The sequence below is a fragment of the Danio rerio genome, chromosome 8 (assembly GCF_049306965.1).
Source record: "Danio rerio strain Tuebingen ecotype United States chromosome 8, GRCz12tu, whole genome shotgun sequence".
In the NCBI taxonomy this organism is placed as follows: domain Eukaryota; kingdom Metazoa; phylum Chordata; class Actinopteri; order Cypriniformes; family Danionidae; genus Danio; species Danio rerio.
Genome location: NC_133183.1, coordinates 17,099,144 through 17,122,533, shown reverse-complemented (window position 1 = coordinate 17,122,533; position 23,390 = coordinate 17,099,144). Strand labels below are relative to the sequence as shown.

General features: G+C 37.2%; 1 protein-coding gene across 6 annotated transcripts in view; it reads left to right on the top strand.

The window, feature by feature from the left end:
- The window catches only part of agbl4 (AGBL carboxypeptidase 4), a 685,205-nt gene that overhangs the window by 636,905 nt on the left and 24,910 nt on the right, over positions 1–23,390 (top strand). For all 6 annotated transcript variants that reach the window (XR_012383709.1, XR_012383713.1, XM_073909449.1 and 3 more), the window contains one exon: positions 3,569–3,731. Coding sequence is in view for 4 of the 6 variants with exons in the window: in XM_073909449.1 (XP_073765550.1) it covers positions 3,569–3,731 (163 nt within the window). In the remaining 2 variants the exon portion in view is untranslated. The remainder of the gene's footprint in view (positions 1–3,568; positions 3,732–23,390) is intronic.

Genomic DNA, 23,390 nt, shown 5'->3' with positions numbered 1-23,390 from the left:
CTTTAAATTATTAAAGACTATTTTTAGCTGAAACTGTGGTCCGTGGTGATTTATACAATGCAACTCTATGGCTACCCTCACTTTGAGAGTCAGAAAATATATACAGGTAAAGCTAAATGAATACATTTGACAATTGACAATACACAAATTTCTTATAAAGCAAAAGAAACGAAAAGCTGTAAAGCTCACAAGGACCATTAGCCAAGGATTTTATCACAGGTAATAATGCTGTATATAATATTCATTCAGTGGCACGGTGGCTCAATGGTTAGCACTGTCACCTCACAGTAAGAAGGTTGCTGGTTCGAATCCTAGCTGGACCAGTTAATGTTTAGAGTTTGGAGCTCTCGCATAGGCGTTCCAGTTTTCCAAACAATCCAAAGACATTCACCTTAAGTGAATTGAGAAAAACAAAATTGTCCGTAGTGTATGAGTGTGTGTGTGTGTAATTGTGAGAGTGTATGGGTGTTTCCCAGTGCTGGATTGTGGCTGGAAGGGCATTCGCTGGAATATATGCTTGAGAGTTGGCGGTTCATTCTGCTGTGGTGACCCCTGATACATAAATAAGGGACTAAGCCATAGGTCTCAAACACGATTCCTGGAGGGCCGCAGCTCTGCACAGTTTTGCTCCAACGCTAATCAAACACAGCTCATCCAACAAATCAAGGTGTTCTGACTACTAGAGACTATTAAGCACGTGTGAGTTCGAGCTGATTGGAGTCAACTGTGCAGAGCTGCGGCCCTCCAGGAATCAAGTTTGAGACCACTGGACTAAGCTGAAGAAAAATAACTAAATAGTATTCATGCACAGATAATATTTGACTTTATGAGACCTCAGTGGATCATCTGAAGCCAAGAGAATTCTTTTTTTTTTTGACTGTACATGTTTTTGTTTTTTAGTTTTTGACTCTTAAAGTGCCAACTGCCATGCATGCATTTTACAAATCACTAATGACCACCGTTTCAGCTCCAAATCTTCTTTAATGTTCTACCAAAGGAAAAAAAATCACTTACATCTCAGATAGCCTGCGGGTGAGTAAATCAACAGCAAATTTTCAGCTCTAGGGTGAACTATTCCTTTCAGCAATTCAATAAATAATACAATATAATACAAGCTACCGAACGTCAAATCAAAGTGTCACGTTTGTGCATTTTAAAACAGTTTTTTTCATCGCTTCAAAAATAATAACTTCATACAACAGTAGAGCAACAAGCACATTTTTGGCGCTTTTATTTGTGAATACCGAGTGTTCTTCATCTATTATTAATAGTCACTTTCTTTTCGGACCATTAGTCAACAAATCCTCTGTAAACACAGCAGGTGTCATAATCATTGCAGGTATGGAGGAGATGCCCTTTTAATTTAACCGCGCTGAGCACTGACTGAAAACCGCTCACTCACAGATCTTTTTCCCCCCCACCAAGCAATTTCAAGTTCATTTATATTCAGACGAGATCAAACGTGGTGATTTTTGAGTAGGTGAGTTGTTTACTCCATCCATTTTCACCATTTGACCCATTCATGCAAATAGGCGGGTTCTAAAAGGGTTATCAGCCAAACTCTGACGCATTTCATGGTTTCACTTCCTGCAAAAAAAGCACAATAAACATGTACAGTGCTTAACATACATAAGTTCACCCATCACAAATCTCTAATTTAAAATAATATGCTCTATCGGAAGCTTTACAATGAGAAAAATAGAGAAAAATAATTTAAAAAAAAAATTTTTTTAAAGAGCAAAATTCAACAGACTGTTGAAATTATTGAAATTTCATTCATTCATTTTCTTGTCGGCTTAGTCCCTTTATTAATCCGGGGTCGCCACAGCGCAATGAACCGCCAACTTATCCAGCAATTTTTTACGCAGCGGATGCCCTTCCAGACGCAACCCATCTCTGGGAAACATCCACACACACAGTCATACACTACGGACAATTTAGCCGGCCCAGTTTACCTGTACCGCATGTCTTTGGACTGTGGGGGAAACCAAAGCACCCGGAGGAAGCCCACGCGAAGGCAGTGAGAACATGCAAACTTCACAAAGAAACACCAACTGAGCCGAGGTTCGAACCAGCGACCCAGCGACCTTCTTGCTGTGAGGCGACAGCACTACCTACTGTGCCACTGCCTCGCCCTATTAATATTTTGTTGTTTATAATAGTTTATTTTTTCAATGTTTCCCAAGGATTTATATGTATTATCTTTCTATATTTAAAGATGTTCTGTGACTGAAATATTATTTTAATAAATATATCCATTTCATAAATCTGTTTTGTTTAAATGCACCAAAATACCCTCACAGGCCACTTTATTAGGTACACCTTACTAGTACCGGGTCGGACCTCCTTTTTGCCTTCAGAATTGAAATTTGACATGATAGCATCACGCAGTTGCTGCAGATTTGTCGACTGCACATCCATGATGCGAATCTCCCATTCTACCACATCTCAAAAGTGCTCTATTGGATTGAGACCTGATGAATGTGGAGGCCATTTGAGTACAGTGAGCTTATTGTCATGTTCAAGTAGCCAGTCAGAGATAATTTGTGCTTTATGACATGATGCGTTATCCTGCTGAAATAAGCCATCAGAACATTGTTGTCATAAAGGGATGGACATGGTTAGCAATAATAATTAGCTAGGCTGTGGCATTGACAAATTTCTCAATTGGTATTAATGGGCCCAAAGTGTGCCAAGAAAATATCCCCCACACCATTACACCACCATCACCAGCCTGAACTGTTGACACAAGGCAGAATGGATCCAAGCTTTTATGTTGTTGACACTGAATCCTGACCCTACTATCTAAATGTTGAGACTCATCAGACCAGGCAACATTTTTCCAATCTTAGATTGTCCAATTTTGGTGAGCCTGTGTAAAGTGTAGCCTCAGTTTCCTGTTGTTAGCTGACAGGAGTGACACCCGGTGTGATCTTTTGATGCTGATACCTCAAGGTTCAATGTGTTGTGCATTCAGAGATGCAGTTCTGCACACCTTGGTTGTTGCGAGTGGTTAATTGAATTACTGTTGCCTTTCTATCAGCTTGAACCTATCTGGCCATTCTCATCTGACCTCTGGCATCAACAAGGCATTTGCTCCTACAGAACTGCCGCTCATTGGATATTATCTGTTTTCGGACCATTCTCTGTAAATCCTAGACATGGTTTCACATGAAAATCCCAGAAGATCAGCAGTTTCTGCCTAAATGCATTGAGTTGCTGCCATGTGTTTGGCTTTTTAGAAATTTGCATTAACAAGCTATTAGACAGGTGTACCTAATAAAGTGACCAGTGTGTGTAAATGACCTATATTCACTGAGAAATGGATAAAAATATTAATTTTCAAAATCACGTGTACTCATTTATGTTGAGCACTGTATGTCCTTAAGTACAGTATATCTCTTTGATTTTTATTAATTTTGTTAATAAAAAATCCTTTATTAATAAAATTTTTTAATAAGTTAATCCTTTTTTAATCATTTATTAATCAATAATTTATTAATTAATCTTTTTTAATCATTTCCTTTATTAATCATTCTGTTGTGTTGTATCTGTGTGTTTTCTCCAGTCCAGCACTACGTTTAACCGTGATTTGGTGAAAGCTGGCACTGGTCGTCGGTTTCTGGGTGGCCTTCTGGACGACACATCATACTGCTACACACTGGAGGTCTCCTTCTACAGCTACCTGACTGCAGGAAGCACTTCACCTGTCCCGTACACTGAGGATGGCTGTATCCTTTCATTCATACGTCAGCTGATAATACCACTACACTGGGAAAAATATCTGTTCATTAACAGTTTCCGCATTTTGTGATTCACAAAGTGTTTTCCATATATTTACGATTGTGAATTGCATTACGGAACCTTGTAGGCTTTTGATGTTGAAAATTCAACTCTAAAGTTGAACATAGAGACCTTTATTGACATTTTAGTAGTTTTAAATAATGTAAGTAATATAGAGAGAAATAATTCAGTAAAATAACAGAAAATGTACAGGCAGCTTATTACAAGGTTTTTGTAGCATAATATACAACTCCAACTCAGACAATTTTAATCAAAAACTTCTAATTTATGAATATTTCCAGTGTACATCGTGAAGAAAAAAAAACATATTTCTAACAAATGAAGTTTTAACTTAAAATGTAATGGTAACAAATTATTTTGTCACAATTCACAATAATAACAAAGTTTAACCATTAACTAAGAACATTAGCTCAATAAACTACTAATTTGCTGTTTATTAATAGTAAGGTAGTTGTTGGGTTTAGGTTTTGGGTATAGGGATGTAGAATAAGATCACACTTTATAACTACTAATAAACAGTTTTATAGTATAAATACAGCAGTACAACATACAAAAGAGAGAGATCAACATAGAAAATCACTTACCAGTTTAATAATGATTTGATCAGCTGTAGTTATAAATTATGCTGTTTTAAGGGCTTATTATGCAGTCCTGTTGCAAGATTTTGGATAGACAACGTCAACTACAGTGGGGATCCAAAGTTTGGGCACCCCAGGTAAAAATGTGCATTAATGTGCATAAAGAAGCCAAGGAAAGATGGATAAATATCCGAAAGGCATCAACTTACAGATTAGACACTCTTTTAATATGTCAAAAAAAAAGTTAGCTTTAATTTCCATCATTTATACTTTCAAAATAACAGAAAACAAAAAAATGGCGTCTGCAAAAGTTTGGGCACCCTGCAGAGGTAATATCTTGTATTGCCCCTTTTGGAAAGTATCACAGCTTGTTGATGTTTTTTGTAGCCAGCCAAGAGTCTCTGTCACGCTGTCTGTCACGCACTGGTCTTTTAAGGTCTATCCATAGATTTTCAATAATGTTGAGGTCAGGAGATTGTGAAGGCCATGGCAAAACCTTCAGTTTACACTTCTTGATGTAATCCACTGTGAATTTTGAGATGTGTTTAGAATCATTATCCATTTTAGGACCCATCCTCTCTTTAACTTCAGCTTTTTCACAGATGGCATCAAGTTACTATCCAAAATTTGCTAACATTTATTGAATCCATTTCTCCTTCTACTCGTGAAATGTTCCCTGTGCCACTGGCTGCAATACAACCCAAAAGCATGATTGATCCACTTCCATGCTTAACAGTTGGACAGAGGTTCTTTTTATAAATTCTGTGCCCTTTCTTCTCCAAACTTACCTTTGCTCATTCCGGTCAATGAGTTTAACCTCATCGGTCCACAGAACTTGTTTCCAAAATGCATCAGGCTTGTCTATATGTTCATTTGCAAAGTTCAAATGCTGTTTTTTGTGGTGAGGACGTAGAAGAGGTTTTCTTCTGATGACTCTTCCATGAAGACCATATTTGTACAAGTATCTCTTTATAGTGGAAAAGTTCCAGTGTCTGCTTGATTTTTCTGGAGGGATTGTGCAGTGAAACATGGGTTTTGACTTGCTTTTCTCACAATCCTCAAACTGTTCTGTCTGATATTTTTCTTGGTCTTCCAGATCTTGCTTTAACTTCAACTGTTCCTGATGACTGCCATTTCTTAATTACATTCCGAACAGATGATATTGGCTTCTGAATCTGATCTTGCAATCTTCTTATAGCCTTTCCTGCTTTGTGAGCGTCAACTATTTTCAGTTTCAGATTTCTAGACAACTGCTTGGAAGAACCCATGGTGCTGATTGTTGGGGTAAGTTCAGTCTGAAGTATGAGTCTGGGTATTTAAAATCTTTGAGATTGACATCACCTGGTCTTTTCAGTCGATGACTGAGAACAATCCATGACACTGTCAGGTCTCAGCTTTTCAAAAGGGGCAGTACAAGATATTAACTCTGCAGGGTGCCCAAACTTTTGCAGACGCCATTTTTTTGTTTTCTGTTATTTAGAAAGTGTAAATAATGGATATTAAAGCTAACTTTTTTGACAAATTAAAAGAGTGTCTAATCTGTAATTTGATGCCTTTTGGATATTTTTCCATCTTTCCTTGGCTTCTTTATGCACATTAATACAAATTTGTACATGGGGTGCCCAAACTTTAGATCCCCACTGTATCTTTGGTCTGCTCGGCATGGCAAGTTAATGGCCGCCGACACGTTCTCTCAGAAATTATAAATATTTTATAATAGGCACAATCCTTATAAATAAACTGCATAGTTGCAATCTAAACAACTACATTCTCGACTAAAGAAGCCTCAAAAGTGCATTATGTTGCCCAACAGCAGCAATATTTGTCAAAATGTAGAGTGTCCTCTGCTTGTTGCTGTATGTGGGTGGAGTAATACACAAAGGTGATGGGTAAAGAGGCAGTACAAGTGCTGTTTCTGGCAGAATATCACACTGCTATCAGCCAATCAGATATATATATATATATATATATATATATATATATATATATATATATATATATATATATATTTATCTTTAAAGGTGTAGTTCACCTAAAAATTACAATTCTGTCATCATTTGCTCACCCTTGATCTTTCCAAACAAGTTTTGAGTTTTTATTTTTCTTCTGTTGAACTCAAAAGAAGATCTTCTAAAGAATGTTGAAAACCTGTAACCACTGACTTCCACTGACTACTATTGAACTCCATAGTATTTGTTTTTCCCACTTTCAATATCAATGGATACAGGTTTCAAACATTCTAAAAACAAAAGTTTTAGAAAACAAATCAAGCATAATGGCAGAGTTTTAATTTTTGGGTCATCTATCTATTAACCATCTGTGGCACTATTTCAACATTCTTCTATGGCATTGCCACACAATCCTCTTTGTAACCTTTATTTTTAGGAGCGCATCTCAAAATAGTCACTAGTGAAGGATTTAGGACTGTGAGAACTGAGATGAATGGGAACGTTAACAGATAGCTTTCTCTGCTCTTAAAGACCTTTTTGCACACTTCCATTTCTTTCGGCTCCTCCTCTGGTGTCTCTGACCCTGAAGCCTCCTGCTGTCTGAAGGAGGAAAGGAAGATAAAACGAACATGTGAAGGACGAACTTCTCATTTTATTTCCACTCTCTTTCTGTTGTCGAGTAAACTGTTTAGTTTTGGGTCTTTAGATACAGAAACCGCAGGTCGTATTATTGACAGAACGACTCTGAACAGGATTTTGTTGCTTATCGGTTGTTTGCGAGTTAGTTTGCTCAGTGACAAGCAAACACTATGTATCTTCCCCAAAGAGTCTTACTCCAACTAGAACGATCGAGAACTCCATTGGCATTGAATTTTCCTCCTCATGAGGAACGTATGGCTGCTGTAAAGACCCGATTTTCTCGAATCGATGCCGCAGCTCGGTAGACAAAAGCCAATGCCTTGTGCTGCTGTCTCACTCTCTGAAATTATCTCTCCAATGTAGGTGCACCGAGCGACATACTGGGGTGGCGTCATGGTTCGATAATGAAGGCTGGGGTGATAATGTCACTCTATTGAAGCTCGGCTCTCTTCCCTGCGTTTAAGCTGCATGCTGGTCGTACAACTCCATCCCCTTATTTACTAGGAGCAATCCTCGCTCATTGATCTCTTAATTATTCTGGGAATCATTATCAGAGAGCGAGGCTTTGTTGGCCCGGTTGGCTGTTAGACTCACGGGAGATGTCGGCTGGCCTACAGAAGTGTGCCGATATGCTTGCTGCTACATCGTATGGATATGAATGTGGTGTGAGTTTGCCTGTGTTAGTATCTGTGTGTTTCTAAGGCTGCTTTCATAAACAAAGAGGACAGTTTACTATGGGTTGAGATGTCTCTAACACCAACAAGTGTAGAAAAGATGTCTCTAACACCAAAAAGTATACAAAAACACAGCTAGTGTTTTTCAGCCAACGATAAACTTCCGAGGAAAGGTTTATGTGACTATTGTCAATTTCATAAGGCTCCTTTTACAGCATTGATGCTGTAATGTAATTAAAATATAAATAGACTTAAGCATTCATTTCTTTGTTCAAGCGTGATGGAAGATCATGTAAACGCAAGTGCCTTCAGTAATAGCAGGTTAGCACAGAAAGTCCATTGAAAACACTGGGGTAAAATAAATGTCCATATTTTAAAGGGGTGGTCCACTATGACATCATATTTGAAACTTTAGTTGATATGTCATGCTGTGTTCACTCCAGACACGAATCGCGCGAATAAATCACGATATTCGCACATAAATAGCCGCCTGAACATTTGAGTTTACTCGCTTTATTCGTACGTCAACCCCCGCTTCATTTGCGCATCAAATCCACTTCATTCGCACGTCAAATTCACTTCAGAACAGACGCAGATTTGCGTGATGGACAGGGCTTCTGTCTGCCCGGTGACTCTAGCTTTGTTACTAAATGGCAAACATGGATTTTATTAAGAAAATAAAGGTGTTTATTTGTTTTATGAAGGCTGAAAAACAGCACAGATATGTTTAGGGCCGTGTCTGAGTCCACTAGATCCTTTCAGAGGTGCATCCAGCTCTATGAGCTCATAAACTCCTTCAGAAACTTAACCTGGATGATGGAGGCTTTCAGCGGGGCTTGTGATTGAGCCCAGCCCAGTTTGAAGCACTGTTGTCGGTGTTGGCTGGAGGATTTCCCCCGGGACACCAACAACAGGTGTACGTCACAATCAACTGTGATATCTGTGTGTGTATATATATATATATGTATATATATATCTCGTTAAATGCATCCCGCGTAACGCGTCGCAGGTTGTCTATACACGCATTTGCATTGACTTAACATGTAAATCACTTGCACTTGATGCATGTTCCGCATCTGGTGTGAACGCAGTATAATGTAGCTGTGTGAAGAAACAACATCTCTGAATGTAATACGCTCAAAGTTCAATGCAAAGGAGACATTGGCTTTTACCGAGTTGGCTTAGCAAAGCCTACAGCGAATGAATTTGGGGGCTACAAAAAATACATCTGGGCTAGTGAGATCACAAGCGCTTCAGGGACGTGCATCGTCTGTGCAGCGAATGGGCGTGGCCAGAAGCACTGTAATGTTAAAGCAGTGAAAGCTAAAATGGCGTCCAAATGCTGCTATTTTCACAGAGCTTGTTCTGTTTCTGTATTTGGGCTTCAAAGGAAACGACACAAAGAGAGATGTGATTACAGTTTCATTTTAATTATGTTCCAGAGAGTTATATTAAAAAATATATAGTGCTAATTTAGCATTTAACAAAGGAGAACTTCCAGAATCTCTCCCAATTCAGTTCTGTATTCGGTTAAAACTCCACCAACCAATGAAGCTGTGGATTGTGAGTCACAACCTGTAAGTGTTTTTATTTTTTAAAATTGTTACAGTTTCTAGGATTAATGGTATGTTGTAGCAAGGACTTAAATAAGGGTGTAAACAATGGGAAATGCTGTTTGGCACCGCTACAAATTTATACTTATTAGTCAAACCACTGTAAATACCCTCACTCCTCAGCAGCATGTGCAGTGTCTCTCTATTCAGCCACTTTCCCTGTGTTCTAAATCTCAAATAACAAATTCACAAAAGATATGAGAATGTTTCATATTACCAACACATGCATATTCTTAATGTATGCGATAGACTCTTGTCAGATTTTATTTAAGAGACAAGGCATGATTTGTGTGCTCTTTATTTTAGTCTGATTCAGGCAGCTAATGCTGCTAACAGGTGCTGTGAGTCTCTGACTGGACTTTACACAGCGCAAAAGTGCGCACTTCCAGGGGAGTGACGTGGAGCCAATCCTCGAATCACAGCACATTATGTTTGGACTAATCAGAGCCTCTTGAGAGCGGGTCTTTCAGAGGAACTAGGAAATATGTCATTTTCATGTTAGCTGAGCAGTTGTATATAATCAAAATAAGATGAAAAAATAGCATGATTTACTACATTGCATGAACCTACATTGCTTTGCATCTTATAAACCCAGCCAAGCCTTAAAAATACATTGTGGACCACCCCTTTAAAGACATTGCACAGAAAATTTGAATTTAATATAGCCTTTTTGTCAGGTCTAATACCCACTTTATATCGTATATCAATCAGACATTGATAATTACTGATTTTTAACCAAATCAGATCTTAAACGTGGTGATTTTGTAATGGAACGTCAGTTCACAAGTGCTTGGGCTGGCTGACTAAAAATTAAAAGTCTGTGTGCATGTATCTCATTGTAGCCTCGGGTGGGCAAAGTTAGAGAGTATTTATTGCTTTAAAGGGATCTTATGATATAATATGTCTCAGGTGTGCCCAGAATGTGAGCACACCAGCGAGAACAAGTCAGTTCGGGAAGACATTGCATGAAAATCAGTATATTAGATAAGTGAAACCATGCCCAAAAACAAATTCCGTGATTCTGCAACTACTGATCTTAAAAAAAATAAAAATAAAAAAAAAAACTCAGGCTCACTCTGAAAGCGTACCTCTATATACATTTCTGAAAACCATCAAATATGTCCTGGGAGGTTTATTTTTTTTGTAAGTTTTTGATTTTGCAAATCCACAGGAGGCCGCTGAGGATGTTTTTTGAGATCTCATATTTCTCTCGCGAGTGCCATTTGCTGCTGCTGTTCTCTCGTAAAAGGACGGTGTCGACTGACTGACCGAACGACTGACCCACCCTCCCCCTTCTTTAAACCCAACCAATAGTGTTTTCATAAGCACTGATTGACACAGTCACCCACTTCCCTAAACCTAACCGACAGTTTTAAAAAGCAATTCAGAAAAAGAAAAGCATGCGTTTTTACCACATTCTCATCCTGTTATTTACTTGTTTATTTTCTATTTTTTTGGCTTCTGTTTTTGTCGTACCTGCTTTCTGGGACTATTCTTCATGTCTCGAACCTCAATCTCGTGGTCATCTCCTCTCTGCATCCCAAGTCCACCGACATACATGGCGAGCTACTGGACAAACTGGTAACAGCTGGAAAACCGTCCATACGGAGGTCAGCTGGGAAGCGTAAAAAGGAACGGCATCATACTGCCCCATAGCATTCATTTAAAAAATGAAATGCAGCCATACGTACTTCTGGCTACATAATTCACAATCTCCAGAAATGTATATAGGGCTTTGTTTTCAGAATATTATTATTATTAATTCATTCATTTTCTTTTCGGCTTAGTCCCATATACACTTATTTACACATATACACTACGGCCAATTTAGCTTACCCAATTCACCTGTACCACATGCCTTTAGACTGTGGGGTAAACCGGAGCACCTGGAAGAAACCCACGCAATCATGGGGAGAACATGCAAACTCCACATAGAAAAGCCAAGGCTCGAACCAGCGACCTTACTGCTGTGAGTTGAATTTGCTACCCACTGCGCCATTGCAAAAAAGTGTGAATAATTGAAGATGGCAACACATTTACAGAATAATTACTGACATGGCAAACATCACACACATTATGCTTGCCTTGTTTTCTGATGGTAAGCAATACTACAGGTCTTAACAACTATATTATATATATATATATATATATATATATATATATATATATATATATATATATATATATATATATATATATATATATATATATATATATATATATTACTGCTTGCTTAAACTACTTAACAACTGCTTAAACAGTACAATTCTGGAGATTTCTTTTGTTTAATCCACTTAAATTTGTTAAGTCAACTTAAACGATTTGTTTTGGGACATGGATCCCAAAACATGGATTAATGTTTGATAGGGTACTCCAGCAGCTAGATGGAAACACATCTAATTTGCATTTGTTTGTTTGATTTTGCAATCTTTGAAAAGATTTGCTTCATGTTAGGATGAAAACCCAGGTACGGGCTAGAGAGAAAAATTTCATGATTTCAGATTTCATGAGTACTTCATCACAGTTAAGCTAAGTTAATCAGAGATGTTTAGCAGGGCTAAAATCAAAGAGCCTAAATCAACACATTTTTGATAAAACTATCTGTAGCAACTCAAATTGCTTTTGGGAAATGCTTAATTTTTTTTTTTTTTTTTCTTTTTTGGTTGCTCTTTGCAGATCTGAATCTGAGTATGAAAGCTGCTGTATGTAAAAGAATGAATTCTGTGGCTCTCTATGAAAACCTGAGATGTGTGAAGCTTAAGTGCCCTCTAGTGCTAGAAAAGGGGTTGACTGAACTCTGCTATGTTTGTGTGCACACACGTGTGAGCGCTTCTTCACCCCTGTATCGCTCAGCCGTGCACCCAGCTGCTAGGCGCTCATATTTACAGGCCTCTCTTGCATTCATTTATTTATTTGTTGGGTGTTTATCTCAGAGCGAGCAGTAAAGCTGCTGACTGATGCCTCATCGCTTTCACTGTTTCCCTGCTCTCGCCTTGCTGCCTGGCTGGCCTGTCATCTCCAAGGCCCAGCCGCTCCAGTCGCGGTAATAAGAAACCCATCCATGTAGAATTACTCCACAGCCCTGCAGATTATTTTCCCTTAGTGACAGAGAAAAGATAGAAACAACAAAAAAGGCAATTTACAGCATGCTGGAAAGAGTCATAACTTACCTGTGAGGCTTCTCTCCTTGAAACAGCATTTTTTCCCCATCACTTAAAACAGCTGTGCCGTGAAGTAGCGACAGGTTAAAGCTGATTGTAGGCTGTGCTATTTATTAGGTGTGCGCCGAATACAAGCTAACAATGAGGAAGCTGCCACTTTGGATGGGACGTAAAGCCCGACAGCCGGTTGCATGTTTCAGCAAGAGATCATTTGTACAGAGTTTTGTGTCGTACACGTTTGAGCACGAGCAGATATTTATAAGCCTATGAGAGAGTGAGTAGCACTTCAGATGTCCTTACAAGACAGTTTTTGGACATTTTGCTGTTTAAAAGGAAATGTTTTATGCTTTCACTTTCACAAATTAAGAGAATTTGCGAACACAGCTATAAACAACCATTTAGCACATTTGTATGCTTTAACAAATTAAATTACATTATGTTTTTATTATCGTAATTCTTTTTTTTTTTTCGGCTTAATCCCTTTATTCGTCAGGGGTCACCACAGTGGAATGAATCGCAAGCATCTGTTTTATACAGCGGATGCCCTTCCAACTGCAACCCAGTACTGGGAAACATTCACGCACATACACTACAGCCAATTTAGTTCATTCAATTCTCTTATAGCGCATGTCTTTATAGACTGTGGGAGAACATGCAAGCTCCACACATAAATGCCAACTGGCCCTGTCGGGACTCGAACCAGCAACCTTCTTGCTTTGAGGCAACAATGTTAACCACTGAGCCACTGTGTCACCCATATTATTAATTATATTACATATAATTATATTATATTTATTCTTTAAATATCTTTCAAAGCTATGTTTTCTGTCAGCAGTACACTGTAAAACCCAGTAAATTGAGGCAACTCAAACTGAGGAAACCGATTGGAACAAACCATTTGAGTTACAAACTAGTACTGTGAACTTACTCCATTTAAGTTAAAGTAATGAGGTGTTTAATTAACTCATTACTTTCAACACTAAGTTTAAAACTCTTTTTAAATGAGTAGAATTAACTTTTAGTAAATTTTGAGTCAACTACACTCATTTCATTTGATGAAGTTGAGTTTTTGCATCACTTACAGATCAGTAGTGTCTCATTTTTACATAACTATCTATGACACTGGTTCCACACAATTCCTTCATGTTGTCCCAACACAAATGGATAAATAGACATTTAAAAAAGCAAGCGATTGGTCCATATTTAAAATTGCTGTCCAAGAGTTCATATTTTGATCTTCGATTGGTCTTGCGCAGTCACGTGATGTGATTTTTTAGGTCAGAGTTCATCAATTCTGTTGCATTCATGTGCATATAAATGGAGGTCTATGGGGAGAAAAGTCCAGTGTGATCGCAGCTTTAGTCTTGTTTGTTTTAAATATATCTGACTGTGACCTTGTTAATGTTCACTGCAAACATATTTATATTTTGTCCTTTATTTTTGCAAAAAAAATAAATAAATAAATAAGCCAGCAGGCACACAACATCATAAGACATTAATATTAGGTTGGATTTAGGTCATGACGTCAGGTGACCAAAATTCATGGCCAGCGTCTAAGGACAACATTATTTTGACGTCCAATAATAATGTCAAATTACGTTGATATTTGGAAAGTGACCAAAATCCAACACCTGACAGATGCCATAGTGCCAATGTGCATTAATATTCTAAAACATCAAAACACTGAAAACTAATGTGGAAGTGAAAAATAAGGCATGGCTATTAGCAGTGGGACATAAATAACAGTGTTACTTTTGTCCCCACAGGAACTCTTGCCATTCAAACTTGATTTATTTGAAACTGAAAGACTGAAGTGAAGTTTATTCATAAACTAATTTCGAGAGGATCACGTGCTTATGATTTATCACGTCCAGTCTCGTATTTGCTAATCACTAATCTTCCAATCATATGAGCCCTAAGGCACCATAAATAGCCTCAGTTTTCATTTCACTTTATCTTCGTTTGGAAGAAACCCCCCTCCTCCCCTATTCTCCTCCTTTACCTGCGATTGGGCGGCACGGCGGTCCAGTGGTTAGCACTGCGAGCCACACAGCAAGAATACTGCCGGTCCTTGTTCTATAGGACCGGTGAGTGTTTCTGTGGGGAGTTTGTATGTCCTTCCCGTGTCCGCGTGGGTTTTCCCCGGGTTCTCCGGTTTCCTCCCACCATCCAAAGACATTCAACATACATAACAATCAAGCTTGTCTAATTCCTTACGTTCCCTTAGCTACAGCAGCAGGGGAGTTCTGAGATCCACCGAGCTCGGGCTCCCTTCTTGCTCTGCTAACGGGAGGAAGCCCCGGGCTCGAGGAGCCCTTGAGCTCGGGGCTCTCTCCCGGGACAGCATGCCAAATAAGCTTTGTAAATCATCAGCTAAGTGTGAACTCTTGAAAGACATTTCAAACTCAAGGGTGTGTTATTGCGTTAAATAATCTGTAGATTGATCATTAGTGTGACACATGAAAGTGAAACACAACTTGCAATAAGGAAAAAAGAACCACTGCAGTAATTTACTTTCTTACTTAAAAACTGAAATTCGAAGCTAACCACGAAATCAGCTGATATTTGGCAGCTCCATCAAGGGTTGCATGCTGAATGTGCTGTTATAACCTGAAAATCAGATGTGGTCAGGGCTTACAGACAATCGCTTTGTTACTTTTGTCCCATGTTACTTTCATGCCAGCTCTCCCCTATTTTGAACGAGCAGCAAAAATAATTTTATTGAACTGTCTTTGCATTTAATTTGTTTTTAAGTATATAAATTCACCTCTGTGTATCTCAGACAACAAACCAGGACAGCTTATCTTTGACCTAAATGTATTAGATTTTTCAGATAGAAAGTCAAGGTTTTTAAACATTTAAATGTGCAATGTTCTATTAAAGTTGCATAAACGAGTCTATAAATACACACAGTAGCTGACATCCTTGGCATTAAAATCTTGAAAAGCCGTGTTTTAAGATGCTAGTCTAATATAATTGATTTTCAAGTCTGAGCAAATGAGGAAACGCTGTGCATAGTGTTGCTTTTTAAAGGTTATTAGAACTGGGAGTGTGTGTTCGTGCGTTTGTGTGTGTGTGTGTGTGTGTGTGTGTGTGTGTGTGTGTGTGTGTGTGTGTGTGTGTGTGTGTGTGTGTGTGTGTGTGTGTGTGTGTGTGTGTGTGTGTGTGTGTGTGTGTGTGTGTGTGGCACACGAGGGTTGAGGGTGTCAGCATCCAGTAGTAGAAGGGTATTTGCCGTGGCATGTAGTGCAAAGATTGGGGGCAAAGAGGTTAGCAGAATGTGACATGCCACTTTTTTACAGGCCGCTTGGCAGATCTATGGAGCGTGCAAATTATCAGCAGAGACCTTTACAGACATGACTTCACTCCCCGATAAAAACAGAAACAATGACAACATTATAATTACCTGCAAAGGAATTAATTCACCTTTCCTAACCCCACTAAACAAACACACACATGCATAATGTACTGCTAATGTTGACAGTGGCACCACCTGGATAGAGATCTCGCCCAACACTCCATAATGCTGCTTTTCACCACAAAGACATTGAAAGATCCTTCAGTCAAATGGCCCAATTGCTCACATTTCTGCTCCACCTTCGTCTCTTTATTGAATACGGAGCACATTGGGAATATAGAGCAGCGGCACTGAGGGAATCATTTAACACATTTAATGATTTATCCTCACCTGTAATGTCACGCAAAACTGAGGAAATTTATGATGGATGCGCTGCTCAGTCGCTGTTAACCTGTAAGCGATTTTTATCACCGTCCCGGCATCCCCTGAGCGTTATAAGCTGGTTAATGCCTGTGGCGGCAAGGTGCCTCTGTATGAAGCTGCTGCAGGTGGTTATGACTGCTTATGAATTTAGATTGACAGCATAGAGAGTGGTTGGAAATGACCTTTTTGTGCAATGAGGCCTGAATGAATGTGTGAACATCAGCTAAAGCACTATGTTGTCTTATAACTAAGCCTACAAGCAATCTGCGCCCACATAAATCCACAGATGACCATTTCAACAGTTTTCTTATGTAAATATAATATATATATATATATATATATATATATATATATATATATATATATATATATATATATTCAGGTTTTAAATTATTATTCAGTTATTTTATAATTATAATTATTACATAATATTGAATATTTAAATGTTTAGGTGTGCAATGCAATTTATAAAGTCATATTTTCTGTTTCTTTGTGTGTTACATGAGAACTGCTATAGCTTTGTTTACCAAACAAGTAATTCTAATTGACTGAATTTGCAATAAACCTTAAATAAAAGTTTAATGCATATATCATAAATCCGAAGATTAAAAAAAATAATAATAAAAAATCTGCTCAAAAATAGTCCATAGAAAAAGTCCACAGATAATGTCTGGCCCTGTTAATAAGCTTCATCACAACAGAATAGACAAAGCAACATTTTTAAATATAATATTAATGTAACTATATGAAGAGGCCTTCAATAAAACATCAATCACCACTATACATTGTGGTCTTCTAAAGCTAATAGACACACAAAATAACTGATAACTGTGCAAAATCTAGTAAACCTACATTTATATGTTATAGAAAAATATTAAATACAATTTTAATAAGAGGAAATTCAAGAGAAGCAAAAAAATTTGAAAAATTTAGTTGAAATTTTGTAGGTTGTAATTTTTTTGTAATATTTAGCTTTAATCTGCTTGTATTATCTTTCAATTTTTAAATATGTTTAGTGACTAAAATATTATTTTAATGAATATATATGTTTAATAAATCTGATTTGTTTAAATGCACCAAAAACACATTGCCTATATTTACTGAGAAATGGATAAAAATATTCAAAATGGGTTGTATTGAATTATGCACTGTATGTGTGTTTCCAATAAAATCAAATAGGTCTGCTACAGCAGTGGTCCCCAACCTTTTTATCACCGCGCACTCGTCAACATTTGCATCCTTTTCCCCGAAGATGATGAGCTGACAAAACATTGCTGCAACTCTGATACAAGTTTCATTTATGGAGAAAAAAAAAAACACTGCATAGTTTGGGTGTTCTGTATTTGACGGAGATAATTACCTTACCAAAATGTTTCATACAAAGTATGAAGCTGATCTGCGCTCCTTCATTTGAAGTAACAGATTTGCACGTGGAAAAGCCGTAATATGTGATTGGCCCCTAAGACCGCCTTCGTTTGGATTCGTTTGGACACGCTGGATTCACCTGATTTGTTCTTAAATGGGTTGCGGATAAATTTTATGGTAAAGTCTATGATACACGGCCAGCCAGAAGTGCGATATGCACATCAATATAAAAAGCATTTTTTATGACACTGTATAACAATAATTTATATTTTAACTGTGACAGTTGGATTTAAGGTTAGGCTGGGGGTAGACGTATAAAAAATACAATTTATTAGGTAATTTACCAGATAACAAATAATAATCTCTGTACAACTACTGTTTTTACGTTACTGTGACTGTGACTGGGTTTAGAGTTGGGTTGGGGGTGGACGTTGATAAAATACAATTAATGGGAAATTTAATAAATAATATAAATCATTTTTGTTAACTTCCGTCCACAACCATATATGATCTAGCAACAACCATCCTTCACTGGGCCTTTTCCTTTTCGCAAAGAAACTTTCCAAAGACATCTGTTTCTTACTCATTTTGCTGCTTGTGGGTTAAATGTTGGCGCTCAAGTGACCGAGATGTAATAGAGAGAATACAGTCATTTTTCAAAATAAAAGATTTTTCAAAATAAAAGATTGTTAAGACTCAGATGATAAATAAAACGGAAATAATTCATGATTTCTTGTGTGGCCTGGTACCAATTGATCCACGGACTGGGGGTTAAAGACCCCTGTGCTACAGAACAAAAGAAAGCAACTGAAGAATTTTGACATTTTACACACAGTTTAAAGATAATTTCACCAAAAATTATTTATTGATTTCTGTTATTAATTACCCACCTCTGGGTCCTTCAAATCCCCTGAGACATTCCTTTATCTTTGACAGACTAATTAAGATTTTTTTGATGAAATCCAAGAGCTCTCTGGCCTTCCATAGACAGCAATGGTCCCAAGACCCGCAAAGTCCAGAAAAGGAAAAGCAAAGTGCTCTAAATGACAATATTTTTATTTTCAAATTTAGATAAGGGTTATCAGACATCAAATAAATAATAATATTTTTTTCTCAAAATAAATAAAGAGTGGGGCGAAGCAGTGGCGCAGTAGGTAGTGCTGTCACCTCACAGCAAGAAGGTCGCTGGTTCGAGCCTCGGTTCAGTTGGCGGTTCTGTGTGGAGTTTGCATGTTCTCCCTGTGTTCGCCTGGGTTTCCTCCGGATGCTCCGGTTTTCCCCACAGTCCAAAGACATGCGGTACAGGTGAATTGGGTAGGCTAAATTGTCCATAGTGTATGAGTGTGTGTGTGGATGTTTCCCAGAGATGGGTTGTGGCTGAAAGGCCATCCGCTGTGTAAAACCTTGGATAAGTTGGTGGTTCATTCTGCTGTGGCGACCCCGGAATAATAAAGGGATTAAGCCGACAAGAAAATGATTGAATGAAATAAAGAGTGGTTTAATAAATGTAATCATAACTTTAAATTGAATAATTATGACCAGTTATTGGGTTTTACATAACCTTTGTGATAATAAAATATCAAAATAAGGTTTCCATCACCATTCATCAAAACAAGATACTTATTCTAACCTGAGCTGAAAGAAATATGTAAAAGAATGCGTTATCATATTCAACATTGTTTTTGTAGATTAAAAAAAAAAATTTTGCTGACAAATGGGAAAAACTAAATAAATAAATAACTAAATAAAAACTAATAAAGATTTAAAGTGACAATAAATTAGTTTTAGGGGTTGCATCTTTAAATAAAGTCTTTTAACATGTCATGAAATGCTTCTTGCTCTAAATGTGCCTTAGAAGGTAATTTTGTGAATTGTGGTAAAAATGCCAGACACGGAGGGGAAAATGGCACATTCTAATGATTACGCTTTTATTGTTCTGATGCACTTTTCACTTGATTAATTCTAAACAGCCCAAGCTATTGTTAATTATCTGTTTAACAAACAAAAAAATGACTTTTGTTAGGAATCCCACTTTCCTCCTAACCACAATCATTGTCATTTATCTGCAACTAAACAACTTAATTGATGAGGGTTAATGGAAGCGTTTTGTGTCCAAGTCGTGCTGTTCTGAATTCATTTGAAATGGTGGGAGAGAAGTTGGGATGACACATCATCGTTAGAGAGTGGAAAACAGGTGAGCGCCGAGTGAGTCTGGGATCTCGTTCAACGCCCAGCTGGAGGCTTTGATGGAGCAAGTTCACTCTGTGACTTTCAAATCACTTTGTGCGGATGTCTCAGAGCTCATCGTGCTGTAAGAACTTTCGAAAATGTTGACAAAAGTTGGATTTGTTAAGTTTAGCAAACATAGAGATGAAGTCAGAATTATTAGCCCTCCTGAATAATTACAAAACATTTCTAAAAATAATAGTTTTAATAACTAATTTCTATTGACCATGCAAACCTCCTTTTGATTATATATATTTTTTAAAACATTTTGTCATCTTTTTAGCCATAAGCGTCTTATTTTTGGATCTCTTTTTACATTGGAACATTGACATTTACATTGAAAGGCAGTTATAGCACCTGTCAAACCATTCAGGGGTGCGTTTCCCAAACAACAACGTTACTCGCAGCTTGACTATAGTATGATGAATGGTTTGGGAAAAGAACTTAGTAGTGGCGAGTGTTTTCCAAAACCTGTAGTTTCTCTGTCGCAGATCCATCCCTTAAATCTCATAAGTAATAACATAAAATGCTCATAATGACACTCTAAACAGTGGAGTAACAACTTCTTGAGAGAAAAACCCATCATTTCTTTGTGCAAATGATATTGTTTTACACGCACACGCGTTTAAAATATAATCCAATATTAGATTTGGTAAAAACATGCACTCGCTTTCCATATTAACTGAAAAATATGTAAATGGCACACAGGGCCTATGTTGGCTTCACTAATATTATTGAGAAGTTGAACATTACATATTCTATTCTAAAACATATCAATTACAAAAGCTAACACGTATTCTAATATCATATATAAATCATTTAAATAAATAAATAATGAGGCTATTTATTAAGAAATGAAATGTAATATTCATTATTTATTAGAAATGAAAAAACATACTTTAATAATATTAATAATAATAATAATAATAATGATGATGATGATGATGATGATCATATATATAATTATCATTATTAAGTAGAATGTTTTTTGAAAAATCAAATTTTACAATTTGATACATGTTAACCACTGCAGAAATGTTCTAACCAGCAGGCCCATGTCATATGCAGTACAGATATTTAATAAATAACCCACAATAAATTAAAAGAATGAACGTATGCTTTTTGTTTTCACAAGCTTTGGAGACATAACATAAATTCCGCTTTCAAATAATACGTCACCTATAGCTTTCGCCATGAGGCTGTGTTCAAAATGACATCAATGTTTTCAAAGTGCACTGCGAAGAAAACATGAAGATCGCTAAAACTGAACTGTAAAAATAGTTTGAAAGCAAATAATACCTATAAGAGAGATGACCTTAATGCTTTTTTATTTGTAATAATTCCAACTATGAATGTTAGAATGTTCTAAATGAATAGGGCATAGGGGGAATAAGTGGGAATAGTACACAGCCAGGAACTATGTTTTTAATGACAGCTCCGGAGCTGTAGTTGTGAGCCCTTAAATTTGCGACGCAGTTTGCGAATGTTCGTTGGAGCGACGGATTTAGGAAATAGCAAGTCAGCAAACTATGCTTGTAACGACGGAACTTGCGACCTTAGTTGGCTAACGATGGGTTTGGGAAACGCACCCTAGTTTAGCTCTCAATAGTCATTTATTTTTTAAGACAACTGTTTTATTTTAAGACGTATGGAACTTAAAAAAGGTTTGTTAAAAAAAAAAAACAATCATTAAAAATAATTATAAGGATATTTAGATTCATTTCCATGGCAGCTCATAATATCATTCTGGGATGTGTTTCCCAAACAACAACATAACTCGCTACTTATGCTTTTTTTTTTTTTTTTAGAAACTACCTAGCTGGCTTCTCAAACTGTGTTGCACATAAATCAATTTACATTGGATAAACAAGTGCATTAAAAACAATTATGACGAAAAGTCATGACAACAAATGATTTTATTTTACTTTAACTTACTCTCATAAGTTTGAACTAAAACTGTAAGTTATACAAAGTATTACCTAATAATTTTAATTGATATATTTGATGTAAACTAAAAGCTAAAAAAAGGAAGGCAGCAGGATTCTTTGCAGTGTTTATGAGGTCAAAGTAATGTCAGATAAAAAAAAAAAAAATTGCATTTAAATGTAGTTATTTTATCATGCCCGTACATTACTCTGGGGTTCTGTTGTGGCATTAAAGTTCCATATATCACTGCACCCTCTTACCTCCACCTGCTTCTAAAGGTCTAAATCCCCTCCAGGTGCCTCCAGTTGGGGTGTGAGCAGCACCTTGTGGTACCATCGCAGAGAGACTTTAAGTGACTTTTCAAAACCTTTCATTCAATGTGCCACTGGGATTGTGAATACCGACATAGGCTCATTCTGAAAACGTAGCCCTATATATGTTGCTGGAGATCGTGAATTTTGTAGCCAAAGGGTACGTATGGCTGCATTTGATTTTTTTAAACGAACGCTACTGATGACGTTCTTTTCATGCCTACCAGTTGACCGCTTACCTCCATATGAATGACTTTCCCGCTGTAACCAGTTGTTAGTTAGCTTGGCATGTACGTCGGTGGACTTGCACAGAAGAGTTGACAATAACGACGGGGTTCAAGTCTAGTGAAGAACGGTTTCAGATAGCGGGTAAGACAAAAACCGAAGCCAAGAAATAAAGTAAACAAGTAAATAACAGTGTGAGAACGTGGTAAAATCTGAAAATGTGGTTAAAATCAGGCTGCCGCGAGAGCTTTTCATTTTCTGGATTGCTTTTTTAAACACTGTCGGTTGGGTTTAGGGAAGTGGGTGTTCAGGTCAATCTGTGCTTTTGAAAACACTATTGGTTGGGTTTAGGGAAGGAGGAGAGTGGGTCAGTCAGTCAGTCGATAGCGGTCTCTGGTGGACATATGCGAGACCAGCAGCTGCAAATGAAACTCGCCAGAGAAATTTGACATCTTAAAAAGTGTACACAGCGGCCTCTGGTGGATTTGCAAAAACAGCAGAAAAAAACATACCTCCTGGGATGTTTTTTGCCATCTCTGGAAATGTATATAACGGTACGTTTTCAGAATGAGCCTGGCTTGTCAGATACACTGGTATGCTTCAAACAATAATTAAAAACACATCACTTCTAAGAATACCTGAACCTCGGTGAATAATACCAAAAGAATTTTCTCTTTAATAAAAAAAACTCTTAACTTTATCACTAAATTTTCGAGCACAAAGAAAATTCTTGGAATAAATAGCACTTTTTGTATACATTGCCTTCTTGTTGAATCGCTGAATACCTCCTCAATTGTAAGTCCAAAAACTATATCAAAATGGTAACACCTATTCCCATTGTTAACTACTTAATTATTACCTGCTTATTGTTAAAACATTGGTTGTTTATGAGTACAAATAAAGTATGATCTTATCCTACATCCCTAATTCTCAATGCCTAAATCCATCTATTACCTTACTAATAAGCTTTGTTGAGCTAAAAGTCTTAATGGATTTTAAATAACAGGAATTGTACCTTAAAATAGTGCGATCTCAAATTTGATTGACTGTTAATATTTTATTAAGAAAATACAATTACTGCTTCATTGTCCAGCCATGTACACTAGGGATGTCATTAAAATACCTATAAAACTATTTAAGTCAGCTAAATGATATTTTGGTAAATAGTGACACATTCAAAGCTGTGCGCTGTGACTGA